Source organism: Ambystoma mexicanum, chromosome 6q (assembly GCF_040938575.1).
Source record: "Ambystoma mexicanum isolate Mex_15411 chromosome 6q, UKY_AmexF1_1, whole genome shotgun sequence".
NCBI lineage: Eukaryota > Metazoa > Chordata > Amphibia > Caudata > Ambystomatidae > Ambystoma > Ambystoma mexicanum.
Genome location: NC_090937.1, coordinates 5,619,871 through 5,641,548, shown reverse-complemented (window position 1 = coordinate 5,641,548; position 21,678 = coordinate 5,619,871). Strand labels below are relative to the sequence as shown.

Here is a 21,678-nt window from a genome sequence, read left to right as displayed (position 1 = left end):
CGACAAGAACTTCAACGGAGCCGAATGCAGAGGCTCGAACGGAGGTCCCATGAGCTTGGTCAGCACCACGTTGAGCTCCCACGCCGGGGCCGGAGCCTTCACCGGCGGGAACGATCTGAACAGTCCCTTCATGAATTCTTTCACCAGACGATGAGACCACAAAGACGTCCGCCCCGTGGTTCTGGTGTATCGGGAGATCGCAGCAAGATGAATCTTGATGGACGCGTGCGCCAGTCCAGCCTTGGCCAGCGTCAGAAGGTACGGCAGTACCTGGGGAGCCTTAATCCGTAGAGGGTTAATCTTCTGTGCGTGGCACCAGACAGAGAACCTCTTCCATTTGTGTCCATAGCATTTAAGAGTTGAGGACGCCCTGGCCTTTGCAAGAAACTCTCTGCAGTCGGCCGGTACGTCGTATCCTCCAAACTCTAACGCTGCAGGAGCCAGGCCGGCAAGTTCAACGACTTTGGGTCGTGATGGAGGATGGCGCCTCCTTCCCTGGAGAGATCCGCGTCCACTGGCAGCTTGATTGACGGGGACGCTGACAAGTCCCGAAGGTCCGGGAACCATATCTGCCTCGGCCACGTGGGTGCGACGAGGATCATCCTGCACCGTGACCTCTTGAGCTGGTTGATGAGCCGGATCAGCAATGGCAATGGAGGGAACGCGTATAGAAACAGGCCCTCCCAGGGGAACGAGAAAGCATCGCCCATGCTCCTCGGCTGGGGAAACCTGCTGGCGAACCTCCGGCACTTGGAGTTCGTCGCCGTCGCGAACAGATCGATCTGGGGTGTGCCCCACCGTCGGAAGAGGCGGTCCACTAGATCCTGTCGTAGTTCCCACTCGTGGCACGAGCGCAGCTCTCTGCTGAGCGAGTCGGCGATGGTGTTTTTTATCCCTGCCAGATGAAACGACGCCAGAAACATCCCTTGGGCGATGGCCCAATGCCACAGATCCTGCGCCTCCTTGGACAGGGCTGGGGATCTGGTACCGCCCTGCTTCCTGATGTAGAACATGGTGTTGTCGGTGAAGATCCTCACCACCTTGCCCTTGAGGGACGAAAGAAAGGACCTGAGGGCCCAAAACACTGCACGGAGCTCCAGGACGTTGATATGGAGGGACTTCTCCGTCGGAAGCCAAAGGCCTCTCGCGTGCAGATTTTCGGTGTGCGCTCCCCACCCTTCCAGGGAGGCATCCGTGGTCACTGTCTCCTGGTGGCCAGGGTCTGGAAGTCCATGTCCGCCGTCAGATGCGCGCGGGTGCCCCACCACCGGATCGCTCGTCGGAAACTCTCGTCGAGTGTGATCCTCTCCTCGAAGCTCCCCGTCGTCTGGATCCAGCGCGCGTCCAGGAACTCCTGCAACGGGCGCATCCGGAGCCTGCACAGGCGGATGAGATAAATGCAAGAAGACATAATTCCGAGGAGGGACTTGATGGTCCTCACCGTGGCCGCGCCCGCAACCAGCATCCGCTGCACCTTGCCCAAGATGGCCCCCGTCCTTTCCTCCGACGGAGAGGCCAGAAGCGACACTGTGTCGAGCTTCGCTCCCAGAAACAGTGCGTCTTGCGCGGTCACCAGGTGGGACTTGGTGTAGTTTATGGAGAATCCCAGGTCCGTGAGTAGTTGGACGGTCCTTGCCGTGTGCTCCAAGGCAAGCTCCTTCGTCTTTGCTCGGATGAGCCAGTCGTCCAGGTATGGGTAGATGTGGATCCCCTCTCGGCGCAGCTGCGCCGCCACCGGTGCGAGGCACTTGGTGAACACCCTGGGTGCCGACCTCAATCCGAAGGGAAGGGCTCTGAACTGGTAGTGACGCCCTTGGACCACGAACCTGAGAAACTTTCGGTGTCCCTTTAGGATGGGAATATGGAAGTAGGCATCCTCCAAATCCAACGACGACAGGAAATCGCCCTCCTCCAGTTGATCCAGGACGTGTTGGAGGGTGACCATCCGGAACTTCTGTGCCTTGATGAATTTGTTCAGTCGTCGTAGGTCCAGGATGGGACGCCATCCTCCCGTCTTCTTCTTCACGAGGAAGTATCTTGAGTAAACTCCGGAGCCCCGAAGCCTCTTTGGGACGAGCTCGATGGCGCCCTTCTTGAGCATCGCCTTTACCTCCAAGAGAAGTTGAGGGACGTGATGTTCTTTCCTGGCCACAGGGGGACGCGCGGGCACCTCTTTAGAAACTCGAGCGCGTGACCCTGAGCTAGGGCGTCCAGCACCCAACGGTCGGTGGAGATGGACTCCCACACGCTGACGAAGCTCGCCAGCCGGCCTCCCACAGGGGTGCTTCGGTGGGGGCCCGACCCCACGGCCGGTTCAGTCCTGCTTCGACGAGGCTTTGCCGCCTTGTCCTCCTTGGCGACGACGGCGGGGTCCGCCTGACTTGCCTCGTCCCCTGTAAGCTTCCTGTGACGACGAACGGGCTGCTTGACGGTAGGTGGAAAATCCGCCGCTGGAACCTTTGGAGGCACCCTGTTTGCCTCCGCCGCTCCGAAAGGGCGGCCGCCGTTGCTGGAGAACCCCAAGAGCCCGGGCCGTCTCCGTGTCCGCCTTGATGGCTTGAAGGGAATCGTCCACTGTTTTCCCAAACAGGTTGTTTCCGTCGAACGGCATGTCCAAGACTCTGGTCTGCACGTCCTGACAGAAGTCAGTAGCCTTGAGCCATCCATGCCGCCTAAGGCACACGCAGTTGCCCAACTGGCGAAATCCAGTGTCAGCGATGTCCGTCGCAATCGTAATGGCGTGGTCCGACGCCACCTCTCCTTCCTGCAAGATCTCTAGGGCTTCCGCCCTCTTGTCGTCTGGTAGGAAGTCCAGCAGGGGGGCCAGTTTGTACCACAACTCCCTGTCGTAGCCAAGGCGTTGGCCGCCTTAATCGTCGCCGCTGCCGACGAGATGACTCTGCGTCCCATCGTGTCTAATTTCTTTCCCTCGCCGTCCGGCGAGAGGTTGACGTAGAGGCCGCGCCCCCCCGCTTTCTTCCTGGCCGCCGCAGAGACGACCGAGTCCGTGGTCGGCTGTGCCCGAAGGCACAAGGGGGCCGCGTCCGGGAGCCGGTACTTCTTCTCGTACCGATCCCTTCTTGCCGGCGTCGTGGATGGGTTCTTGAGGAGGGCGAGGCCCTCATCCCAAATATCGTCTAGTAGAGGTACAGCGAGGACCGTCTTCCTCTTGGTCTCGCGCCGTTGATAAAGGAAACCTTCCTTCTTCTCTTCCGGGCAGAGCTGGAAAAGCTCGGATGCCCTGGCGATCATGGAGTGAAACGATCCAATCTCGTCGGGCGGGGAAGCCCGGGTGGGAGGTGACGACGGGAGATCCTCGTCGTAAACCTCGTCGTCTGTACCCGTCGCGGCCGTGTCAGTCCCCGTATCATCCCCACGTGTTGTGGATGGGGAGGAGGGCTGAACAGGGCACGATGGCTGAAAAGGAGGTGGAGGATGAATCCTTCTTCTCTTAGGGGGAGGGCTCCCAGAAGGGCCTGGCTGCGGGTCCCCCGTCGGGAGCGGTTCCTCCGTTGGTGGTAACGGCAGTCTCATCCTTATCTCCGAGCAGAAGGACTGTATAGCCAACAAAATGGCCACCGAGTTGTCTTGCGGCACTGGTTGAGGGAGATCCGACGGGCGATCAGGAGCCCCGTCGACATCCTCGACGCCCTCGTCTTCCACGTCGGGGTCCCTCCCGACAGGATGGCCTTCTTCCACGCCAGAGCCGTGGCCTAAGACTTCGATCAGCTCCTCCTCAGAGGTTGAGGCCGAGTTAACGACGACCTCCTGCCCCCCCTTTTTCTTCTCCATCGGAGGTTTCACGGGGGTCCTGTCGATGGGCATGAAAGAGGACTCCCTCCGCGGTGGCAGGGAGATTCTGGGCCCCGGGGTCGCCACCACTGGTTTTGCCTCCACAGGCTGAGCCAGGGCCGCCGCGACTGTCTCGATAGAGGCCTTGGCCGGATGGATCAAGGCTTTCACCACCTTAGATGCGCTCACCGCCTTCTCCTTGGGGGGAGGGTCACCACCTCGCTCCCCCTCCGATGGGGCCTTAGGGCACGACCGGGGTCTCTCCAGGAGTTTCGCCGGGTGCTCGGCCTTCCTCTTACCCGAGCCAGAGCGTTGGCTCGTGGTTGATGGCGCCGGGGAGGATGCGCCCTGCCTGGTGCCCGTAGAGCCCGACCGTTCGGCGCTCCCGGTGCCAGCGGACTCGCGGTGCTTGGCCTTCTGTTGGACCCCTGTCGCCGGGGCGCCCTCAAAGGTCTTAGAAGACCGCTCGGATTTCTTCTTCTCGCCTGACGGGCTCTTTCCTTCCAGCCAGTTGGCGAGACGTTGATGGCGGTCCTTCATGGACCGCTCCGACATATTGCCGCAAAACGCACAGTCCTTCTCCACGTACGTCTTGTCCTCATGTAGGTAGTAAAGGCAAAGGAAGTGTTCGTCCTCCTTAAAGACATTCTGAAGCTGGCATCCAGGGCAGACCCTGAACAGCTTTCCGGGCGTCGAGCTTCCCTTCTCCTGGGCCATGTCCGAGATGGGCTTGAGAAACTTCTGGAGTCCTCCAAAAGCGTGGCTCGACGAAATCTTCACCCTTGAGGGGCGTAGACGAATCCGACACGGGTCCCCGTTGATCGGATGAAGAAACGGTGGAGCTTGAGGCTCTTTTGACCGAAAAAAGAGAAATTTTTCTGAGAAAAAAACGTGAAAAATAGCACTAACGCTCGAGAGCAATAGCACGAGGATCCCAACACTTGAACGTGCGGTAAAAATCTGAAGATGGCTGCCAGAGGCGGGGCTTAGGTAGAGGGCAGTCATTGGCTGTGGTCAGTATGACGCAGAGATCAGTGATTGGTTACTACTACGAAAGACACATCAGAAACGAAACTGATACTGATTTTTTCTTTACCGAGGATTCCCAGCCTGACGACGGGGAATATTCATGAGCATGTGAATCCATGCCAGACCCCATGCTGGAGAAGTGTTCCAAGGATTAGGGAATGCCCATTGGATCGGTACCAGCAATTTCTCTTCACAACCGTCATTCAGCAGCGTTATGAGTTAGGCAGGTAAGACTCCAACGAACTAGACGAAGGTTACAAAAGTCTTTCCCTTATCTGACCTGAGACCAACCCAGGGGTCACAATGTAAATGGATACATAGCGGAGTCACTGCAGTGGATCAAGATGTAATACGGGCGGAAAGCAGCGTTGAAAGAAATAACCAGGTACAGGACAGGACAGGATAGAGAAACAAATTAGAGACAGGAATATCAGAATACACAAGGCAAGGGACTCGGATGACATAGGTCCCTGCCAACACAGCAAATACGAGGGGTTCAGGAAACTCAAAGTACTTATAAACAGTTATTAGAACAGTTTATAGTAATAGTCGAATGACATAATGTCGAAAGTCATAATGTTTAAACAAAAAATGGGGAGGAGGGTTGCCCCCCAAACCCCCTTTTTTTGTATTTTTTTTTACCCCTTTTTTTTTTCCTCCGGAACCCCCAAAAACATGTAAATAAAAAAAATATAACCTTCGATTCTTTTTTTTTTTCACTTTTTTTTCGACATTGTCTTTCGACATAATGTTTTCGACTTATTCACTGGATACCTATTAGAACTATGGCCTGAAGCCTGGTGATATTGCAGGCAAGGAACAAACAGGAAAACTTCAAGAAACTGAACTTGCACAAAGAAAGAGAAAAACTAGATAGAAACGGGACAATTATGTGAAGCAGAAATGCTTGCAGAAAGCAGCGTGTTTACAGAAAGTCAAAGGCAGAAAAAGATATCAGTAAAGAACTGAATGTTTTTAACAGCAAAACAGGACAAAGTTTCAGAAGTCAAAATCTGGAAATCGAGGAAAGGTTCAAAAAGAGGCATACTGCAAAAGCAGACTGGAAATGACACTGCCAAGCTGCAACAACAAACAGGATTCAAAAGCCAAAATCAGGATATTCAGGAAAGGTTAAACCTGGTCACATGAGCATAGCACCACCCCCTTGGAAGCAGTTGACTGAACAACAGCTTCTAGTCAAAGCGAGCTAATGAAGGCCATCCCAGCAAACAGCCCAACAGGGTAGAGCTGATTGAAGTCTCAGGCAGCTGTGTTCAATCAAGCCCATCCCCGGCTTCAGTAGCCTACTGCAGTGGATTATAATGAGTCTCTTTAGCTCTCAGCAGCCTAGCCTCCAGTGGGTTGGAACAGGTGAATGCAATGGGGGCCTCTCCAGCTCTGAGTAGCTTGCTGCCAACATATGTATTCAGTATGCCTCCTCCAGCCCTCTGCCTCTTCGACATTATACATGTACCAGAGTGCATCTTCTGGTTTAACCCAATACCCGGAATGGAACACAAAATTAGATTCGTTCATAACTACAGCAGTAAAATAAGTTCTCCAGCATTGGATCTTTCATGGATTTACATGCTTAGAATATTCCCTGTCGTCAGACTGGGAACCCTAGTCTGACGATGGAGAATATTCTAAGCATGTGAATCCATGAAAGATACCAATGCTGGAGAAATGAAGTTACAGGTAAGAAACTATTCCCTGAATGAATGCAAAGGCAGTGTGTAGGTTTTAACTTTGCAATTATGCCATAAACAGAGTCTCTGAATGTGTGCATGTAGCGGTGCTGGGTGGCGGATGGGAAGGATCCTAACAAGTAGTGTACAAAAAAAAACAAACGCACAAGACGCGACACAACCTTCCGTTCGCAGTGATGAATAATGGAGTTTTCCCAGCTGCACAGCCACCACGAATCCAGTCCTCTGGCAGATAAATTAGAAGCAAGCAGCAAGAAATCACCCATCGAACACTCCATATTTTATATCCTGAAGGCTGAACTTCACAGCCACGGCTCTCAATAGCTGAGCCCTTTGCCGGCCAGAGGGCTTTGCAGCTAAGGGTGGCTGCTCAAGCTTTTATGCTGGGGGAGTGGCCCCCACTCCACTGCCTTCCGAGTCCCAGGTGAAAGTGGATTTAACAGCTCTCAACAGCCGAGCACTTTGCTGGCCAGAGGGTTATTTTTTCCATTCCAGTAGATCATGTTAACCTGAAACTCCCCCTACATTCAAGCTTGATTTGAGAAATACCTGCTCTCAAGAACTTCAATCCTCCAGGTAACGTCTCCGTGAATTAACCAGTTTTCAAGAACACCACCTCTGATTTCTCAGGTCAGTCGTTGATGCTCCAGTCCTCGTACGCATGCTTACCCCATTTCTAAGTTGAAGCATGCTAATCTGTTTTGACTGAATAACTTCACTTTAATCCCTGCTCTTGCATCTTTAAAATCAACCAAGCCCTTTGTCATTTTATGCTTTGAAACAGCAAATTGATCCTGGTGTGCATGGTACAAAGTAAATGTGAGGTTATAGCTAGTAAATGAGGTATCTGAGAGATATACTGATGTGTATGAGCCTGACCCTCAGCTTGCCTATTTTCGCATGCCTACAAATATGTTTGCTGAACCATCTCACTGTTCAGAGTTAACTCCCTGTACTCCAGTCCTGCTAAGCAAAGACTTTTTGGCAGCACTGTATATGGCATCAATTTGGGTGCTGAACTGGTTAAATCCTGAATGTAGAAGGGCATATGTGAGATCACCTGGCATATATTGGTAGGATCTTCACATGTAAGGCTTCACCTGGCATTTGGCAATATCTAGATAGGTGAGAGGTTTGAGAAACCTGAAGGTGTCTCTGACTAGTCCCGGGGGATCTGTTAGCCAGGTGGCCAGGACCCGGCCACTGCTATTGGATCCTGTTCCGGGGGGTGGACCATTGAGGGAGGATCACCTGGATGGGAGGTCCTCTGGGAGTGTACCCGACGGGTGGGACGCGGTGTCCCCCTTCTTATAACACCTTTTCCCCATCCTACCACATAGGATACTCAAAACACTTTACCCACCCCCCTTTTTCCGACACGAGCACTTTCACACACCACGAAAGACGACGGACAAACACCAGGACCGCCTACCTGACATGTCCCAACACAAGGGTGAGGCAATTGACCAGAATCACACACACCCGACAGCCCTTTCCCTTCCCCACAGGGATAAAAAGTGGAGCAGGAACCACCATGGGGCGCAGAGATGCACTGATGCATCTCCTCTCGTCTCCTCCGAGGGTGCCGTTTTTGGGACTTGAGCCCCCCCCCCCAGAACCCCCCAGAGTGAAGTGCCGATCCCGACCGCAGCCTTTTAACACTGTGGGGCACCTGAATGCCCCAACTCTGATCTCCCGATGTGGTGCCTTCGCTGCGCAGTGAGCCCGCGAAGATAGGAGGGAGGGAGTGCCCCGCCTCCCCCGGCGCCACGGCTCCGCACGAAAACAACGGAGAGCCGCGGATAAGGTGAGGCCTGCAACTTCATCAGACAGCGTGGGGAGAGCAGCCCCCCCCCAAACTTGACTGTAGCGGTCTCCCGTGCCCCACAGAGCCTAAGCAGGGCAGCGCAACGCTTTGGGCTACTTCCCGCCATTTGGGCCGCAACCCGGAGCAGCGCCATTGACCTAGAACCAGAGAATAGGCCTAAATAACCCCCCTCCCCAACAGTGAGCACAGGGCCTGATCGGCAAACAGGCAGGACTTCCTCAGAAGCGTATTGTGGCCCGGCGGCGGTGTCCATTGGACTTGGGGCTCCTAGGGGTGGACCCCGTGAAGTGGTGAGGAGCTGGGGGAGGCCTATGAACTGGAAAGAATCTCTGCAGAAATTCCGACGTTTGGCCCCTGGCTCCCCGACTCGCCTTGAGATGGCAGCCTCGACGCACCAGGAACTAACAGACACTAGCACGGTCACCAAGGGTATGGCCGCCCTCCTCGAGGAGATCCGAGGCTTCAGGGCAGATATAACGCTACGTCTGGACACTTTGGACAAAAAAGTGGACAATATAGATGACAGGGTTCAAGCGCTAGAAACAATACTGCCTCGAACGACATCTTTGAGACGCAATTTGACATGCGCCTGGCGGAGCTCGAGAGGAGGGAAGAGAAATGTTCCCTAAAGCTTGACGATCTGGAGAACAGGGGACGTCGCTGTAAACTGCCCTTTTTAGGCTTCCCGGAGCGTAAGGGCGAAACACAAGCAGACATTATAAAGGCTGTTAACGGGGTGGTGCGATCACTCTTTGAAGGAGCTAACACGAATGAACCGACTATTGATAGAGCCCCTAGAGCAGGTGCAGCCAACAGAGGCCCCAGGTCCATTCTAGTACGACTTCACTACTTTGCGGAGAAAAGTAAAATTCTTGAACTGGCCCGCAGGAAAGGCCCAGTGGACTGGGAGGGGGCACGGATCTCGGTGTATCAGGATCTGTCTGCCTAAACCCTGGCGAGACGTCGGCTCTGCTCCCCACTGACGAAAATGCATCAGACCAAGGGGGTCCGATATAGGTGGGGATACCCTTTCTCACTCTCCTTTGAGCTAGACGGCTGCAAGTACGCCCTGGTCCCGGAGGACGATATTCGCAGGGTGTCGGGGGAGCTCCTGGATGATCCAAATATGGAAGTGGGCGAGCGAGAGAGCCCCAGCTGGCCCTGGGCGGACGAGGGCTTCACAGGAAAGGTTTAAGGTCTGAGGCCACAGGAAATTCAGAAGAGTGGAGCCGGCATCCCCGGAGCTACCCAACACTTGAAGAGCCCCCGGGAGCTCGACGATCAAGCGTGTACCCGTTTCTGTGAGTGGGTAGGCGACGCAACTGTGTATGGACGGATAAGGACAAGGGGGTGGGGGGGCTCGAGTTGTTGTTTTTGATGAGTTTGGGAACCCGGAGAGGGGGGACAATGGTGGCCTGGACTGGCGACATGATGAAGCCGCTAATCAACCAGGCGTTCAGGGGGGTAGGGGGAGGGAAAAGTTGGGGCTTGTTTATTGGGGATTCTGTTGGGTCACACCAGGTTTTCAGGTCTACTTTGTATTTATAGAATTGTTTCTGGGCACCAGCAGGGTGCGGAAGTTCTGCGGGAGCATTGTCATTTCGCGCTCCACAGAGGGAGCCATGAGCCTTTATCGTTGTTTTGATGGATGATTCGCTCCAATTCTTGACAGTGGGGTCGTTAAACGTACGTGGGCTTAACTCACCTACAAAGAGGTCGCTGGTGGTGCGAGAATTTTCAAGGCTTTGCCTTAATTTCCTGTTTGTACAAGAAACGCACTGCGTTCGGGGCAAGGAACCTAAGCTAAGGGCTAAGAACATTGATCAGGTGTATGTGGCGTCCTTCCGGGCTAAAAAACGCGGAGTGGCCCTCCTGGTTTCTCCCGCGGCCCACTTCATGGCCAAAGCTCAGAAGTTGGACCTGGAAGGACAATATATTATGGTCAAGGGGGAGGTGAGGGGCCGGCTGTTTACCCTGGTTTGTATTTATGCTCCAAACGAGGCACAGGATATCTTTTGGGAAGGGATGAAAGAGAAAATGATGGCTTTCTCCAAGGGCACCCTATTGGTAGGTGGGGACTTTAACATGGTTCTTTGCACCGAGAGGGATAGGAAGTCAGTAAATCCATGTCCAAACTTGCGTTACCACAAAAAGCTGGCAGAAGTTTTCCAAGAAGTCAATGGAAAATTGGGCTTGAGTGATACGCACCCCATTAAGCAAGGCCGAGACCCTGACTTTACCTTCTACTCAAAGCCTCATGCCACATTCTCCCGTATCGATTACATTCTGGTTGACGCCACGCTCCGGGGTGAGGTTACGGACTCGGGGGTGGAGTTTGTCCCTTGGTCTGATCACAATTTGGTTAGAATAAAATTGGACATTCCCCCAGCCCCCGCATCACGATCCCTGTGGAGGTGCAACGACCTCCTCCTGCATGATAAGGAAGTATGCCAAACCCTTCTAGAAGCCATAAAAGATTACTTCTCTGCCAATGACAATGGGGAGGTTGGCGTCATGGGTGTCTGGGAGGCATTCAAGGCAACATTAGGGGCGTCCTTATCGAGATAGGTTCAAGAAAAAATAGGGAGAGGGGCCATGAGGAGAAGCTATTGAGGGAAAAGATCGATTCTATCCAACTGGGGGAGGGGGAACTGAAAACGCAGATGTTCCCGGGACAATGGGAGGAGCTACAAAGATTGCGTTTTGGGCTGGCGGACCTCCAGGTGGGACAAACGGAAAGGAAGCTGTATTTCTTGAAACAGAAATACATGGAAAAGGGGGAAAAAGCGGATAAGATACTAGCTTGGAGGCTCCGGGATTCAGAAATAGTAGGAGGGTGAACTCCATTCGCACCCCGGAAGGGGACTTGACAGTGAGAGACAGCAAGATAGCTGAGCAATTCAGACAATATTATGAACGGCTGTATTGCTCGCAGTATGCAGGGGACGGGACCGAAATAGATGGCTTCCTGGACTCCCTCCCGATCCCGGGCCTCTCTCCCGACAAGGCAGAAACAGTAGAACTTCCGATAACACCACAAGAAATAATAGACACCATATCCTCTTTGAAGAGTGGAACAGCCCCGGGGGATGATGGGTTCACTGTTAAGTTTTACAAGACCTACCGGTCTACGTTGGCCCCGTTCATGGCCAGAATGTTCAACTCAGCACTGGAACTGGGCTCCCTTCCACCCACGATGATGTCCGCTCTGATAGTAGTGCTTCCCAAAGAAGGGAAGGACCCCTCTCATTGCCAATCATACCGCCCTATATCCCTCCTCAACGCTGATGTAAAGATACTGGCCAAACTTTTAGCAAACAGACTGGCGAGACTCCTCCCTTCCCTAGTACACGGAGATGAAGTGGGCTTTATCCCGGGTCATCAGGGATCTGATAACATACAGAAGACCCTGGATCTTATACATGAGGCCTCAAGGCAGGGGGTGGAAGGCTATCTCCTCTCACTAGATTCGGAAAAGGCCCTTGACCACGTTGAGTGGCCTTATATGGGTAAAGTCCTCCGGAAAATGGGTCTTGGGGACAACGTCTGTGGTTGGGTTTCAGCACTTTACAATGGTCCCTCGGCGAGAGTCTTGGTTAATGGTGGCACCTCAGACCCGCTGGCCCTATCTAGAGGCACCCGTCAGGGCTGTCCCTTGTCCCTCATTCTTTACGCCTTGGCAATGGAGCCCCTGGCTATAGCGATCAGAGCTGACCAGGAAATCACAGGGATTAGATGTGACAATTGTGATTTTAAACTCTCCCTGTTTGCAGACGATATCCTGGGATACCTGACTAACCTTCAGGACTCTACCCCGATTATTTGGACTTATAGACTACTGTGGCACCTTTTTGGGGCTTAAGGTGAACACGTCCAAGTCTAGCATTATGCCCATGGGTCCCAGGGACCATGACATCGGGGGTAACTCCGAAATCCTGAGAGTGAGAATAGAGCGGGTTTCCACCAGGTATTTGGGCACCACCATTCCCAGGGATCTGTCGCAACTCTATCAATGTAACTTCCTGGGGATCTTGGCCAAGATTAGTAGTGACCTCAAAAGATGGGCACCTCTCACACTTGCTTGGTTTGGGCGTATGGTCACGGTTAAAATGAATATCCTGCCCTGCCTACTCTACCTCTTTGCGGCCCTCCCTGTGGTGATCCCGGAGGCCTTCTTTGAGACACTACAGTCCCGAGTCCTTCAGTTCATCTGGGCCAGCAAAAGAACAAGGGTCAAATTTTCTACTTTAACTCTTCCCAAGTCTCATGGTGGATTTGGCCTCCCGGACTTTACTTTACTACAAAGCAGCTCAACTCCGGGTGATGTTAGAGCACATGAGGGACGACCTGGGGACATATTGGACTTTCATCGAGGATGTCCACACTCACCCGAAAAAAGTCAGGGACCTGCTATGGACCCCCCTAAGGCCCCACCTCAGAACGCACCCAACCTTAGCGGCCCTCTGGGCAGTCTGGAAGCCGAACAAGGACAACAAGCTGCTGTCATCCTGGCCGTCCCCTTTAACATAGCTGTGGGGTCCCCCCATTGATCTAGACACCATGGGCTTTAGAGACACACAGGCATGGTCGGACTTGGGCCTGGAGGGGGTTGCTCAACTCTCTCGGGAGGAGGGCTTCATAGAATATGATCAGCTGACGGAGGCATTGGGCGACAACCCGCCCTCAGTCTTTGAATATTTGCGCCTGAAAGGGATCCTGACCCACCTTTGGTGGGCCGCCAACCTCAAACGCCCCCTCACACCTTTTGGAACTGTCCTAGCTAAAAGCACCTCCCGGAAAGGCTCCCTGTCTAAGTTTTATGGTACATTGATAACAGCTAACCTGGAGGGTAGGCAGCCCTTCAAACGAATATGGGAAGAAAGGTTGGGCATGACGCTGGACGACCGCACATGGGCGGCAATCTTTAAATCTATATTCATGGGTTCACTGTACACCGCCGCCATGGAACATAGCTTTAAGATACCCCATTCATGGCATCGCCCTCCAGCTACCCTGTTCAAAGAGGTGTCCCCCTTTTGCCCCAGGACATGTCAACAACGGGGCACTTGGTTTCACATGTGGTGGGGATGCCCGGTCATTCAGGTGTACTGGTCGGAACTACTCAGCTAGATCAAGGACATAGAAGGGTACTCCCCGTCCATACATCCACTGGAAATCCTCCTGGGTACTCCTATGCCGGAGACAGAACAGCCTGCATTCCCGAAGGTCATTGAGGCCATGTTGAGGGCAGGGAGGCTAGCACTAGCACAAAAATGTCCTAGCTCCATCCAAGGAGGAATGGCTTTGTAAACTTAGGTCGATCTTCACCTATGAAAAACTCTCTGCGATAACAAATGACACCATGTCGGATTTTGTACAGGAATGGACCGCAGTGCTTCTTAATGACGATTGTATCTCTATGCGTCTGTAAAGTACGTCCCTCAACGCCCCCTTTTCACACGTCTCGCCACTAATCCCAGGGACCCAGCTTGGGTCCCCTACTCGCTGTGAACTGATCTGACCCCATTATGTCAAATTGTATGTCTAATAACATATTGATTTCCGAATGTTCTCTCTGCAGCTTCTATAACCCGCAAAGCCTCTAGACCTGGTATGTTCAAAAAGTTGGGGCGGGGGGTTGAGGGGGAGTTGGCGGGGGTAAGATAAAAAAAAAATCAAAAATGTAAACTGCCATCTGTTTGCTCAATGTATTGCTGGCAGGGATTGCCCGTGCACCCTACCTTATATGTATGATGCAATAAAAACAAAGATTAAAAAAAAAAAGTGGAGCATGAGAGCACAATTTGAGCAAGGCAGACACATGACGAGAGTGCTAACTCAGCACAGCAGTTCAAGAGGAGGAGAAAGACGGTGCGAACCGAGAGGGTGACAAGCAGAGAAGCGACCTTACCCTTTCCGAGCCAGGCCTGTGAAACCTCCAAGGAACGAATCATAAGACAGCGAACAATAGTCAGTGTGTGTTGCAGCAGATGTCAATGGTACACAGGGCCCTCCTCCACTGATAACCAAGCTGGGCAGAGACGATTGCCACTGTGGTAACGGTCTTGACTCGAGAGGCGAGCAAAGCCAAACAGTTCATCATAGCCGGTGAGTCGAGGGGAGAGCCGATAAGAAACCGAACTGTGTTGAACAAAAGTAGCAAGCGGCTAATAGAAGAAAGTACAAAGAACTGTTAATACGAGGGGGGAAAACCAGCTACAGAGGAGTCAGGCACCATGTGGGTGCTCACTCAGGAAACTCTGGGTGATTACCCTTATTGTTGAAAGTACCGTTACCAGAAGGCCTTGGGAAAGGTGAGAAAGGTGTCAAAGTGGTCATACAGGGGTTTAGTAAAATCCTTTGTACAGTCGAAAGTCTTTGACCGGAAGATGATTGTGAAGCTAAGAGAAGTAAATCCTGCATCGTAAGAACTGTTCAAGGAATAGTGTGATTGGCAAAGTTGGCAAGAGTGAACCCAACGGAGGGATGCCGATTAAAAAAGGGGCAAAGCCTAAAAGTCCAGATGAACAATGTGTTGACAAAAGTGAACCCGAACTGTTTAAAAAGCCATTAGGATTGGTGAATGCCATTAGCAAAGTTGATTTGGAAAGCCATAGTGAACCCGATTGAGGCTAACATTCAAGATGGGTCTGAACCTGGAAGAGGGGGATGCAGGGGTGAAAACGCATCACTCCACGTGCAAGCAGAAAGGAACTTTTGTTTATTATTTTTGGAACACATCAGGTCCTCTGAGGGAAGAGACTTTCTGTAGAAAGAAGACTTTACCACTGAAGGTCCCAATACCTGCGAGCATCTCTGTAGTCTCGTGCTGGGAAATCTCGAGCATCTGTTGTGCTCTCGAGTCCAGCCTTGTCCAGTGCTCAAAACATGGGGAATGGAGGCCAAGACTACTGCATCCTGCCTTATTATTTGTGAACCCTTCTTTCTTTCCTTTTAATCCTATCCCACACCCTTTTCGTATTTAGTTGGTAAGGACTGGCAATAGTGTTTTCTTAGTATAGGCCCTTTTATTTGACCAGACGCCACTAAGACTGCCGCTAGGACTGCATTATTATTATTTGATCATCGTGGCTTGCTCGATCTTAGATTTAGGTTTAGATTAAGCATTTTCCAACCCGCATATACAGTTTAATAAACACCCATGAACTGTGATCACTTGTCTGTCTTTACTCTTGCCACCATGAGTTCCTTACAGAGGGTGGATGTTTGATGGATGTACCCAAATCGTAATCCTACAACGGTTATCTCCATCTCTGATAGGAACTGGACAAGAAGTTGGCACAAACACAAGGAGGTATGTTCCCATCAGGCATTATTTGCAGACACTGTGGCTAATTTATTTAATTGGGTCTGAGGCCTCTCAGATTCTCATTTGATCAACTCTGCTAGGAAGAAGTAATGACTAAATGTTCATATACCAACCCGGAAAAATAGCAATGGGATGATATTTAGTATGAAATGTATTTGACAAATGTTCACATTTTCTAAACCTGTGCTGCCTATAGATGTATTCAAAGCAACACAGCGACATAAAAATGAATAAACCACACAAAATTCAAAGACATCATGAATGAACATATATGGACAAAAAAGAAATAAATTCAACCAAACAAATATAGTCAAAAAGAACATCCAAGCATTCAATGTTAGATGTTGGAAACCCACAATTGGCTTCACTCGTTGTCCTTATCCCCAATAGCAGCCCTCCCCAAGAAAACCCGGGGGGGTTTAGGTGGTGTAAAGGATACCTAGTCTGTCTATTCTAGGAGTGGGGGCAGGGGGGAGGATACACACATCAAGGCTCTACATAGTCATGTACCCCAGTGTCAAATATTCAATAGCTGTAATGCATATTTGTGATCAGCAATGGATTCTAATCCACACATGGTTATGCATATAGACCGCAATAGAAATCATATTGAGGGTACATTTCTAAAGTTTCAGGAGTTTGAGCTATTTTCCGCCTTAGTCAGGACTGAGGAAGTAGACGGCCCTGTAGATGAGAAAATCTGGGAAAAATGAAAAATAAACATGGATTATTAAAATGAAGAGGAGGAAGAAGAAATCTGAAATTGTCTTCATGGGTCAACTAAAAGCCAATTCCACAGTTAGCCAAGGCTGAGGATAAAAGGAAGAAATGATTCAAGCCGTTCCCTATAAATGCCAGGCTTAATGCACAGTAAATTAAAATCCTGCGTCCGGACTGGATGGGCAACCAAACGTGAAAAAGTAGCTTATTGGCAGGTTAAGGGGACGCCCACGTTTTAGGGGTAGCTGGAGGGCATGAAGTCACATATGGCCCGGTATTGCTGGGGGATTTTTTTCTGGATGCCATAAGCAGGGACCCTTATCTTACTCAGCTGCTCCATAACTGGACTGCTTGCATGGTGTGTAACGGGTGGCTGCAGAACAAATCATGCAGTGACTGTTATCCTGCTGCATAACGCTCCGGCAGTCCTCCTAAATGGTGTGACAGCATGTACCCAAGCATGGGAGATTTTATATGCAAAACAACGCAACGGATGTGTTAACCCCACAAAACGTACATGGACTACAAGTCTAATACTCAAACATGCCGCCATTTTGGACATCATTTCTAACAAAGCCGTTCTGTGATAGTAACAGTGACAGTAAAAAAATCCAACCTGTGCCATGAAAAGGCCAGTGTGAAAGCAGGACACATGAAGGAGGGGGCCCACAACTCTGCAAAAGCAACTTCTACCCATACGAAACCTGTTGCAATGAAGGGATCACAAATCCATTGTAGGCTGCAAGTTGTATTTGATAAAGACAGACCTGTTGACTTTGACACTGCTTGCTAAATGTTTGTTAACTGTTAGTTATTTTAGGGAAGTACCGATGTGAGAGGCAGTCAGTTGATCACGGTACTGCATAATTGCGTTTGAATTTTCATTGTAGGTCTCGTGCTTAACATAATTGTTTATTCATTTTTTGCAATGACACATTTTTTTACTTAATCAAAGGCAGGGAAAGCTTACGGGTGATACAATGCTTTTGTGTCAGGTATGTGCACTCGTGCAGCTCAAATGAACTACATTTCTTAGATGTTCAAAGTATGAGTCCAAAACCTCTGCAGTAAAAGAATTAGATGAAAAGTCCAGCTGTGCTTAATTCTCCAAACCGACTGGTAACATTCATAGTTCATGACTTTTAAAGGTTTAGCAAGAAAATCCTTACTGCCACTGTAATGTTTTATTAAGAGTTGATGGACTGTTTTCTTGGTTTTTCTTACTATTCAAAGGGGTTTAGAACAATTTTACCTAACCCCAAAAGTTCGACCCTCAATTTCCCGCACATATATATGTGGGGGGGTAAAGTATATAAAAAAATGTATAGTGGTAAGGTGGTGGGGTGGGCTGTGGGTGGTCTCCCCCCACATATATATTTGTGGGAAATAAAAAAAGAAAAAGAAAGTCAAACTTTTGGGTTCAGTAAAATCACTTCGATTCATTCAAAGGCACACATGGGAATGGATTTCAAGTGATAAATCTTAGGAGAGGAAGATCAGTGGTGTTCAATGAGGAAACACTTTAACATGGGGGGAAAAAACATTTTTTCATTTAGTCATTTAAATTTTGCCATCTGCATTTGTGTAGTTCAGAGAGAATAACTTTACTGTTTCTTTTCCGCATACGGACTAAGAACACTGAAATTCAGTTTTGTTTATTTCTTGTCACAATTCAGGTATGTCGGTGAAGACTATTCTTTAGCTCAAGAATGTGTGGAAGATGAAATGAAGGAATATTATGATCAGAATCCTGCAGCAACTTTAATACGCACTGCAAATGTTGGGCAACTCGTGGCAGTGAGAGCCGAGGAAAGTGTATGGATGCGTGCTAAAGTCCTTTCGGTGGAGGGTGAAAAAATACAAGTAAGTAAAATTGCCTCTATCCATCTCACTAAACAGCCGACCTTACTAAGTAATGACGTCCATCTCTTAGATTCCCTACATTTAAATCTCTCCACAATGGCTTTCCAGTTTATATAAGTTTGTGATATTGTTTTATTCTTTATAGAGGTTTTAAAATGTTCTGTACTTAATTTTACATAACTTCACGCAGCATCTCGGGTCATGTGTCCAGTCATTGTCGCTGGCAGCGCTAGCAATTGCATCATAACAGTGAGGTAACACCCAGCACAGGCAATCAGTAGTACATTAGCAATTAGCTATAATATTCTAAATAATCATCCCATTTGATAGCTTCGTACCCTCCCCACAAACCCATGACAAGGGCGATACCAGACAAATAATCCTTCTTTGCTTATTCAATCTGAGTCCTGTCTGTCCACAATGGGAGGATGGCATTGCATACAAAGCGTTCCTTAGGTCAGTCTAAATATTCTACGGCTTACAAGTTGGGGGTATAAAGTCCCATACCACATCTCCATCTTCTCAGACAAAACATAGTGTTCTATACTTCAAGGAATTGGCTACAATCCATCCCATTCTAAAGTATTTTTATCACTTCATTTTACTAAGTAGGCTTGAGCCATGTGTGTGACTTTGGTCACATGTTCTTCCCATTGAGGGCATCTATTGCTTGCACCATATTCAGGGCTAGCACAAGTATGTTTGCTGCCCTAGGCATGAGATTTTCCACCCAGCACTATTAATCCCATGAGTCCTGACTACATCATTGTCCCTCTCCCTAATGTGTGTTGTGGGCAGCGGGTCAGAAGAAGAACACAGACTCTAGTTTTGCATCTGACAGTTATACTTTATTACGGGAAAAGAGAAAACTCCTAGCTCTCTCTAGGCTACAGGTGTTCCCTACTTTTCCTTTCTCTTAGTTCCCTCTTAAAATGTTCTCTGTAATGTCCAATATTTATCTTGACTTGGTCGATTCTGGAGACTCAAATATTTTTTCTCTTGTTTTTCAATTGTTCCCAATATTATCTCTCGACTGGGACGAGTATGAGCGTTCCAGTAATGATTCCCACTCCCCAACATATACACTTGGCACTTCGTCTTGACTGGGACGAGTATGAGCGTTCGTGTAATGATTCTCACCCCTCTCATATACACTTGGCACTTCGTCTTGACTGGGACGAGTATGAGCATTCCACTAATGATTCTTTTCGGTCCCCCCTCCCCGGTCTCCCTCTTTCTTCATTACCTGGATTACTCTGGGATAATATCACCGGCAGTGCTCCAGATAAGATTTGGAGATGGAAGTATTCCCCCCCTGCTATTTTTTAAAGTTCATAGTAACATTATTGTTTAGGGAGTAAAAATGTAAGTCAAATTCCAAATGGAAGTATTTTATAATTGAGTAAAATGTGTTTTAACTGGAAAACTGAAATGGTTTTTGTAACAATTATTTCTTTACTCCTAGTTATTCATGCACATTAAAAAGATACATGTTTACTTATTTTACTATCGGGCGTAATAATAATTTCTTCCTTTTGTACTATGTGCACCACCGGCCCAAACATATCCACTAAGCCACGTGGATGAAGCAGGGGCGCAAGGTGCTACATGTCGGCTTCCTACTTTTTGTTACGAGTATTTGTACTCCCTATTTTTTATTTTTGGGGAGTATTTGCCTATTTTTAGGGAGTAAAAGTGGTCGATACACCCCTTTTCTGTAGGGCTGATCACTGGGTTTTCTGATGTGTTGGGATGTTCTCTCTGGATTGTCAGGTGAGCCTCTTCCTCCTTCGTTCCTCTGTCGGTCGGCTTGCTCTGTGATCCTTAAAGGAAAGTGGTGTTGGCATTGTTTATAGACCTCCAGGTCCAATGGGATACGGTCACGCTACCACTCTTCTGCCGTTCCGGCCCAGGACGCCTTGCTTCTTGCTCGGCTTCTAATGTCTCTTCTCTCCTGTAACGCCAAGTGTCAGAGTGTACCTGCTCTTCTTTGTCTCCTCCGAAGCCATGCGTCCAGGTTTTGTTCAGCGTTCCCCTCCCAGCTGATTCAAAACTCACTGTTTCTCTCTCCTTGATGGTCTCTGACTCCAAAGTGTATGACGCTGCTGTGGGACTTCCATGGCGTAGTGTAAAAGTTCTTCTTTGTTTGCATTACCGTCTGTGTTCCAGTGATCTTCGTCTCCGTACCATCCAAGTTTAGATATAGGCAGATGGTTTACTTGACAGTAGCAGATTCTAGTTTGTTCTTCATACTTTCTTTTCCAGAGGAGGAGTCTCTCCCGGTGAGATCCGGCTTGCCTCTACCTCTAGGGAGGGTACTGCGTACAGGGCTCACTTCCCTAGTCTCACAAGGAAAGTCTCCCCATGGAGAGAAGTGACAGAATCCCACGATTCGCGACATACCCTTACACTTGAATTAACTGGCTTCCCCTTCTTCATTTAGTGAAAATAGACTGAGTAAGTGTATATTTCCCTGTTCCTTTCCCTTCCAATGTTGCACTGTAAAACAGAATCTCTGTATTCCATTTGAATCCGGATATCTGCCCGCCGGTGTTCTTTCCGAACCCACAGTCGGAGGCCGAAAGGGCTTTGCATTCCTTGGACCTCTAGAGAGTCCTCAAGTTTTACCTCTCTGATAAAATCCTTCAGGAAGTCTCAGGCTTTGCTTGTCACTTTTGAAGCCTGGGTGCCGGGAGACGTGCCCTCAAAAGTTTCTATCGCCCGCTGGATGATCCAGGCCATATCAGAGACGTACACAACCATGGGCAAACCGGTTCCGGAAGGGATTCATGCCCATGCGGTCAGAGCTAAGGCCGCAGCCGTTGCCTTGCAGAGACCTGCTTCTTCAGATGTCATCAGCAGGCCGGCTACTTGGGCCACTCTGCCGGCGTTCTGTAAGCACTCTTCCCTGGAAACCAGCGCATGGCAAGATGCACAGTTCGGTCTGACTTTGTCTTAGATATGATGCAGGTTGTCACATGCCTTATGGTCTTATTTGGTAGAAACGCCAACACAAGGATGGAGGAAAGGGGATAGGACGTATGAGTTATTAAAGTTACTCAATGTAGTGACTAAAGTACTCATAGTCCTTAGTCCCCTTTGTGGCACATTGTTTATGGGCCTCAGCACTTGTAAATACTCTCCTCTGATAATGACTATTAACCATGTGCATTGCTCGATTAAAGGGTTTTATTTTTTCTCAATCTGGTTACGCAACTTGTCCTGGCACTTATTATATATATGGAACTTCCTCCCATAACTGGCTTCAAATGAACCAGGGTGGACGTTGTTGCAGTAGTTATCTATTGCCTGCCATTTGTCACTTGTCTAAAATTCCATCTCACACTCGATTTAGAATTGAATCATCCAAGAGGTTTGCTGAAGGCCATGGGTTCTATGATCACTGT

General features: G+C 49.6%; 1 protein-coding gene across 2 annotated transcripts in view; it reads left to right on the top strand.

Annotated features, from left to right (window-relative positions):
* The window catches only part of TDRD7 (tudor domain containing 7), a 2,843,905-nt gene that overhangs the window by 1,456,774 nt on the left and 1,365,453 nt on the right, over positions 1 to 21,678 (top strand). For both annotated transcript variants that reach the window (XM_069630367.1, XM_069630366.1), the window contains one exon: positions 18,085 to 18,271. In XM_069630367.1, coding sequence (XP_069486468.1) covers positions 18,085 to 18,271 — 187 coding nt within the window. The remainder of the gene's footprint in view (positions 1 to 18,084; positions 18,272 to 21,678) is intronic.